This window comes from Anoplophora glabripennis, unplaced genomic scaffold (assembly GCF_000390285.2).
Source record: "Anoplophora glabripennis isolate ALB-LARVAE unplaced genomic scaffold, Agla_2.0 scaffold786, whole genome shotgun sequence".
NCBI lineage: Eukaryota > Metazoa > Arthropoda > Insecta > Coleoptera > Cerambycidae > Anoplophora > Anoplophora glabripennis.
In genome coordinates this window covers 105,352-112,993 of record NW_019416882.1, presented here as the reverse complement: position 1 = coordinate 112,993, position 7,642 = coordinate 105,352, and the positions used below count along the sequence as shown (strand labels likewise).

The following is a 7,642-nucleotide window of genomic DNA, read 5'->3' as shown; positions in this document are numbered from 1 at the left end:
GCCAGTTGGAATTTAACTAAAAGAATCAATTCTTATTGGTTACTCATTCCCCTCCACACAGAGATAAGTACGTATTTCCCGCCAACATTATGATGCACCATCACTTCTCACTTGATATTTTGTGTGTTATGAGACTTGTCAGTGAAAGTGTCGTACGTTTTAAATTATTATTAACTATCAACATTATAATAATAATAACCTGGAATGGCTGCAAAAATTAAAAGAATAATTTATTCTGATGCAGACTGCCACCGTCTGGTAGATATAATTAATAGCTATAGAAATATTGTAGAATGTAAAAAAACTGATGCTACAACTTGGAAACAGAAGGTAAGATGTTTTTTTATATTTTTATTTTATTTGACGTATGTCACATAAATTATATTTATTATAGAATGCCACTTGGGAGAAAATTGCAGTCATTTACAATTCTGCTACAACAGAGCCTAGAACATCTGACCAGTTACGATGTAAATATGATAATTCAAAAAAAGACGTTCGTAAGTACGAAGCCCAAAAAAGACAAAGTTTATATAAAACTGGTGGTGGAGCTAATGAAATTGATATAAAGTCTGCATTGAAAATAGTATATGATAAAATAAAAACTATTATTAGCTATTCAGTTAATGGTTTAGAACCTAGCCAGGGTGATAGCGATATTCTAGAAGTAGAGGACATGGACAAATGTAGTATGATATTTATATTTTGTTAATTAATAATTAACGTATTTTATTTAATATCTATGTAATATACTAATTTATTTTTAAGGTACAATAAGTAAAAATATTCATGTTACTTCAGATAATAATTTACAACCTATAATTCTATGTGATAATGAATTTCCTGAAATAATATTAGCTGGTCCGTCACAACCACAAGAAGTGCTGGAAGATCTTAAAGATAAAGATAATAAAGGAGAATACTTGCAGGGTACTTATTAATAAAATTAAATTGATTGATATATATTGATTAATTCGACTTTTACAGACTGGTCAGATTACACACCAAAAATGTTGAGAAGTAAGAAGCATAAAGCATTGCAAGTAAAACATAAAAAGATGGATACAGAAGTAAGCGAGCTTAATTCTCAAGATGAAGACAATTTTAAAATGAAAATGTTTAATATAAAGAAAGAACTGCTTGAAAAAGAAGCTGTACGTGAAGAAATATACCACAAAATGAAAATGAAAAAAGAAGAAGAAATATATGATCTCAAAATAAAAAATCAAAAATTACAAAACAAAAAATTAGAACTTGAAATATGCGTTTTAAAAAAACAATTAGGAAATTTTAATTAAATATGAAATAAAATTAAATTCCAATAAATTCTATATTTGCATATATTTGTTTAACTTTTCCATTATTGTGATTATGTAAATATATCAATTTAATGTTATTAAGAAATTATTGAAGCAAAAGAAAATAGGTATTTTAAAACTTTCAAGGCTCTATTAAATTTAAAAAATATAAAACAAACTCATCTCTGAAATTATGTTGATTATCGTTAACAACATTATGTTGTTGTGCTTCTTCAACATTAATATTTACATTTGGATCTTGAATGGGGTCATTCTCGTTCATTTCAATTGCTATATTGTGCAAAACTGCACATGCTAGTATGATGGACTGTGACATGATAAGAGACAATCTTATTCCAAGTGAGAGAACGGGAAATCTTCGTTTCAGTACACCAAATAATCTTTCAATGGAGTTTCGACTCCTAATTTGGGATTCATTGAAGAGCTGCTCTGCTTGTGTTGCGGGGTTAAGTATGGGTGTTATTAAATATTTTTTCAAAGCATATCCCGAATCTCCAAGCAATATTGCATTACCAAAGTCTCCATTTTCAAATCTGGCTTGCAATCGACTATTATTAAATATTGTCTGGTCATGAGTTGAACCTGGCCAACGCGCAACAATATCTCTAATCCGCAAATTAGAGTCCCCTACCATCTGTACGTTAAGTGAAAAATATCCTTTTCGATTTCTAAAATATTCTGCATTATCTCCTCCTGTAAATAAAAAGTGATTACTATAGTACCTATACCAACCCACAATATGTAAATTACCTGGTGAAATAATTCTTATGTGAGTGCAATCTATAGCGCCTATAACTCGCGGAAATTTAGCTATGTTAAAAAAGTTGTTCTTTGTCAAGTCTGTTTCATACTGACCTATAGGCATTTTTATATATTCAGATGCTAATGAATTTATACTATTTATTACTTTTTTTATAATTTGACCTGCAGTAGATTTATGTATGCCCGCAAAGTCACCAATCGTTTGAAGCATACATCTAGTTGCACAAAACCGTAAAACAAGAAGAATTTGCTGCATTGCTGTTATGGCATGATTTCTGAAAATTTTCTGTGTTAAGTAAATATTTAATATTAACTTGATAGTTACCTTCGAGTTTTTGATGCTATAATATCATTTCCAATTCTTTGTTCTAACATCACAACAGTGTCCTTACTTAGGCGAAATCGCATTCTAAATTCTTCATCATTCCACCTTTGAAAATGATCTAGACGAATTCTAAAATTTCTAGGAGCTCTATGTACTCTTCCATATTCATTATCAGAACTATCAGAAGAATCACTGTCACTACTTGTTTGCGTTTCTCTCTTAATTTATTTTTTATTTAAATCACCGCGCGTTCCGCGATTTAATTTCATGTTGTCCTTGTCCTCTAACCGAGGGTGGGGAAAAAGACTCGATGAGGGGGGAGAAGAGTCGACATTCAATTTTAAAAAGTGTGTGTATGTGAGAGCTTTGACCAAGACAGTACGCAACTATACTCAACTGAGATCTCAAATTTAGACTAATGTCTATATGGTACATATAAGTGATACACAAAATTGATGCAAGGGTGCTAGTTCCTGCTGCAAGCGAGTGAGTCAACATAGGGAAACCCTCAAAGGTAAGGGCAACAAAGTCGCCGTAAAACTCTTAGTACATTTTTTTTTCAAACATCTTTTCCCTAGTTTATTCACTACTGTCTTTCCAAAGTCGTTTACTTTTATGAAAACGTTCATTTTCAGATGAAGATGACATTTTAATAAACACACAAATATAAAATAAAACGGTTTTGTACTTCTATTCAATATGCCACTATCCTATAACTTCAACTCAGCCAGCGAGCATATATGTACCTGCTCTGTGACTCAGCTGACAGTTGACCCTCAAACTTAACCTAAACCGCTAGTTGACTGAAACGACGCTCAAGCGACACTCTAACCATCAGTCGGTGTTTATACTACGCAATCTGCAGTTTAACCGAAGGTTGTATTCAAACCTACGGTCAACCAGACATTATAATACCGGCCCTAAGACTGGTTCGGTTCCGCTATAATTAAAATAAAAAGACTTGAGTGCCACTGAGCTAAAAGAGACATGGAAAATAAGAACTCTAAAGGAAATATCACTCCGTTTAACTGTGAACGTTACAATGTCTGAAAATTTCGCGTGAAATCCCTATTGGCGGAACTGGAACGAATAAATGTGATTGGAACCGACGAAGACCATCAAGATAAGCAATGGAAAAAGCAAGATCTTATAGCAAAGGGTACGATTGTTGAATATTGGGAAGATTCTTAAGTTATTTAAAAGAGCAAGAAACTGCTAAACAAAGTTTTGCAAAATTAAATGCTCTTTACGAAAGATGTAGTTTAGCCACACAGAGGGTTAGGGCCCTCTGAAGACAATTATTAAACATCAAACTTGATAAAGTTACCTTATTAAATCACTTCACTAGTTTCGACGACATCATCACTGAGTTGATTACTGTTAACGCAACGTCATACGACGGCATAATAACAGTTTTAAAAACTCTCATTGAAGATAAGTTGAACTTAGCATTCATCAAAACAAGACTCCTGGATTTTGAAGTAAAATTGCAACAAGATGTAGCATCAACAAGTTTAAAAGTGTTAACTGCACCACAAATCCTCATGCAAATGCATCAAGCTCTAAACATAAGCCCAACAAAAGGAAATGGAAAAAGGATTTCAACTCTTACGCCCGTATGCACCGTTATTAAGTTTAATACCGATTGGTTAATCTAAATTACAGCTAAATTATTTGTATTTTTTAATCATAAAAATGAAAAAAGGAAATTAAAGGAATCGTATTTCTAATTTTTTTACTAGCGAAAAGGTATTCCTAATGAATATTTGTAAAAAGTACCAAAAAGAACTTGAAGGCAAACANGATTGCACACACATATTTTTTATAACATGCAAAAAAATGATAATTGAACTTAAAAAAATTACTTTTCTCAAATCAAGAGAATCATTTTCAAGATGTTAGTGTTATACATTGACACGATGTATGCTTATTTAAGAAAATAATTGTAACAATTAAAAAACAATATATAAGTATGCCAAAAAAGTAGTTTTATTTAATGTACAAATGCCTTTTTTTTTTAGAAATTAAAACAAAATACTAAACAATAACATAACATTCATTTGTTTTTTGATAACTATGCGTTGAACGTTTACTGAAATTTAACGGTCCATTAATTTCAGTTCTTTATGTCTTTTTTTATAAATGACCAATAAATGTTTATGGAGGTTGGTGGAACAATGTTTACAAACAAAATAATAGAGGTTTATGTAAAACTAAAACATTTAGTTTTAGACTTATTTCTTTTACTTATAACAGAATGAAAAACTGCTTATAGCAGGAACTGAAACAAAACGCGGTTGCACAGTGGAGTGGGTAAAAATTTTTGTTTTTAATTTCATAAATGCTTTGCCTGGAAAATTTGTGACTTGTATCTTTCATATCCTATATGCAATATGAACAGTTTTATAAAATACTTAGCTAAGAAAATTAATTTTTCACTGTCTTAATATTCAATTTTCTTGTGGAATACGAGGATACAAGAGACAACTTTTCCACATCTTTAAAATTTCAAATATTTATATTTCAGATTTCAATATTTTTGCCATCCTAGCTTCATGTTTTTCTTTCATATATGCTAATTCTAGTTCTTGCTTCTTATCCATATGTTCATTTTTTTTCTTATGTTCCTCCTCCAAGTGTTCCTTTTGTTTCAACAAGTGTTGTCTTGGATAATGTCTATTTCCCAAGATTTGTTTTAAGGACATCATGTTTTTTTGCACGACTTTCCGGTTGTGAATTTTTTACCTTTTAGTGCATCACTTTTTGGCCTTCTCAATGTTGCTGCTGCAAAGCTAAGTTTGTAACAAAAGCCGGGATGCGCAGTCATTTATTTATTAGTTCTCGGAAAGTAAGATATTTCAGTCGTCACAAATTTTCGGAGGGTTAATGGTTTTCAAGTAGGTAGTTCTTCGGAGAAATTTGCCAATATTTTAACAAGTCCGCTTAGAGTCGGGGCCATCTGTTGCGTCTGGAAGGCGCCGCGTAGAACCCTATCTTTTTAATAACGCGCGAAACCGCGGGAAGAGCGTAGAGATTCCAAGTAGGATTCAAATTAAATTGTGAAATAGATAATGATTGAAAAAGAAAAGTATATTAGTAAGCTGGTTTTTTTGACGGATTTTTCCAAGCTAGAAGTAGATTAAATGAGATCGACTAATCCGTCCCGTAATTGCTACGCGGAGTCAATAAGGGAAGGCTAGGTTTACTAGTAAGTCAGAATTCTTATAAAAATGTAAGTCAAGTCAATTAGATAATTATTAACATAATATAGTTATATACAAGCGTCCCGATATTCAGGTCCCCGCCAATAAGATGAGAACCGAAACTTCTGGACCCAAGAAATGGTCGTGGTCAAAGTGAATTGTGGAATTCAGGAAGGATCTCGAAAAAGTCAATTCTTCCTTACGTTTCACATTGAGCAGACTAATAATTACGTTTAGAGTCTCGGGCTAATTAATTAAATTTAATAGTTTTTCCAAATCTTGTATAAAGCGTGCAATCCCTGAATTTCTGTACGCTGTCGCGTTTGAATAAATAAATTAATAATGTCGCCGAGCCGTTGCGTTGTTATTTTGTTTGTTTGTTTTGTTTATTGTTAATAAAACCCTTCCTGGAAGTTTTGTGTTTCCTTTTGTTTCTCCAAATTCAGTGCCACCCAGTATAGCCAGCCACTGGATTACATTCCACGTAAGCAATGAAAGGGTAAGTGACTGAAATGCATTTTCTGAACATACAACATTTCTAAGTTCCCACGTGTTATTAAAGTATAACGATAACTAAATAAACTCCCTTTCGAGAACTAAGTAGTAACTCTTTCGAGAATTAAATAGTAACTCTTTCGAGAATTAAATAGATAATTAATTAAAGGTAGATAATTAAAGAAATAACCCCTCAGGTTACAAGTTTAATACAGATTGCTTAATCTAAATTACAGCTAAATTATTTGTATTTTTTAATCATAAATATGGAAAAAGGAAATGAAAGGAATCGTACTTCTAATTTTTTATACTAGCGAAAAGGTATTCCTAATGAATATTTGTAAAAAGTACCAAAAAGAACTTGAAGGCAAACAAACAGAACATCAATTGATGATACAAATAAGATATGGACAAAAATCGAAAATGAATTTAATAGCCAAGCTTTCATCATATTATGCTACAGAAGCAGCGAACAACGGTTGTATGCGAATAAAAAAAAAAAGAAATTTTAATCAGCATGCTAAATGAAAATATATATCAGAATTGTATTCAGAATTTGACCCCGACAATTCAGGAATATTGGAAACTTCAGAAAAAAAGACGAAAAGCGGAATGTGATACCCAGATTTACGATCCTGTTACTGGTTCGTTTATTCAATATAATGAAAATGATTCTGAAAATAACGTGGGTTTCTAGACTTTTTTTTATCATAGTACTTGCTTATTTATGCCCTTTATTCGAGCCTTTATTACTACCAAGAAGCAGGACCTAAACTTAATTTGAATTTTTAGGTTCTTGAAGAATTGAATAAAGAAGCGGAAAACATGGCAGCAAAGGCATATAGAAAATGTTCGTCTGGCATATTACAAAAACCAATGAACCAACCAATCTTCTCTTGCCAGTCAAAAGAAACTGAAAAAGTTCAAACATCTGTATCGACTTCGGTATCGACTCAGAATAATAGCACGCCAAATGGAAAACCATTCAATCGAAGGCGACCAATAGGAGGCATAAGAGCTTTGTCATCTTCAGGTATACCTTAGTAGACAAGCGTCTAGCATTGGTTGAAAAGCAATTGGAACAAATTGTAGAATCACAAAATTATACACGGGAAGAGCAACAGTATAAAATAAGGATGTTAAAATTGCAAGAAGAAAAAAGATTAGATACAAATGAAAAATAATTAAAACTGGAACCTTCAGATATGAAATACTCATTTTCTTCATGGTCATTATGTAAATCTTCAATATTTCCCAGTTCCATGAGGTAGTTAAGCTCATCTTCATTAATATTTTCTGGTGGTGGGGGAACTGGTTCATTATTTTCAATTGTAATATTTTGCAATACTGCTGCACCGGCCCCTTTTTATATCCCGCTGCTGCCGTGGTTGGGAATCGGTCGTAGGGTTATCTTGAAAATGAGGCTTCGTTTTCGGATTTATTTATTATGTTGCACACAACTACAAGGCTCTTAACACTGGTACAGAGACCAAAAAAAAAACTAGACAAACTTATCGCTAACAGTTTTTTCGCCATTC

At 32.2% G+C, this 7,642-nt stretch overlaps 1 protein-coding gene across 1 annotated transcript; it reads left to right on the top strand.

Annotated features, from left to right (window-relative positions):
- Positions 1–204: 204 nt before the first annotated feature.
- On the top strand, positions 205–7,148 carry LOC108911910 (myb/SANT-like DNA-binding domain-containing protein 3). Its single transcript, XM_018716984.2, has 5 exons — positions 205–330; positions 395–689; positions 769–930; positions 988–1,154; positions 6,897–7,148. Exons 1-5 carry the CDS (start codon positions 205–207, stop codon positions 7,146–7,148), a joined length of 1,002 nt encoding a protein of 333 aa, XP_018572500.1.
- Positions 7,149–7,642: the final 494 nt, after the last annotated feature.

What these genes read in the sequence shown, in the direction of transcription:
- LOC108911910 (XM_018716984.2), top strand. Translation starts at nt 205, where the DNA reads ATGGCTGCAAAAATTAAAAGAATAATTTATTCTGATGCAGACTGCCAC. An exon ending in CTACAACTTGGAAACAGAAG is followed by an intron (nt 331 to 394) that starts GTAAGATGTTTT and finishes TATTTATTATAG; the next exon opens with AATGCCACTTGGGAGAAAAT. An exon ending in TAAAGGAGAATACTTGCAGG is followed by an intron (nt 931 to 987) that starts GTACTTATTAAT and finishes CGACTTTTACAG; the next exon opens with ACTGGTCAGATTACACACCA.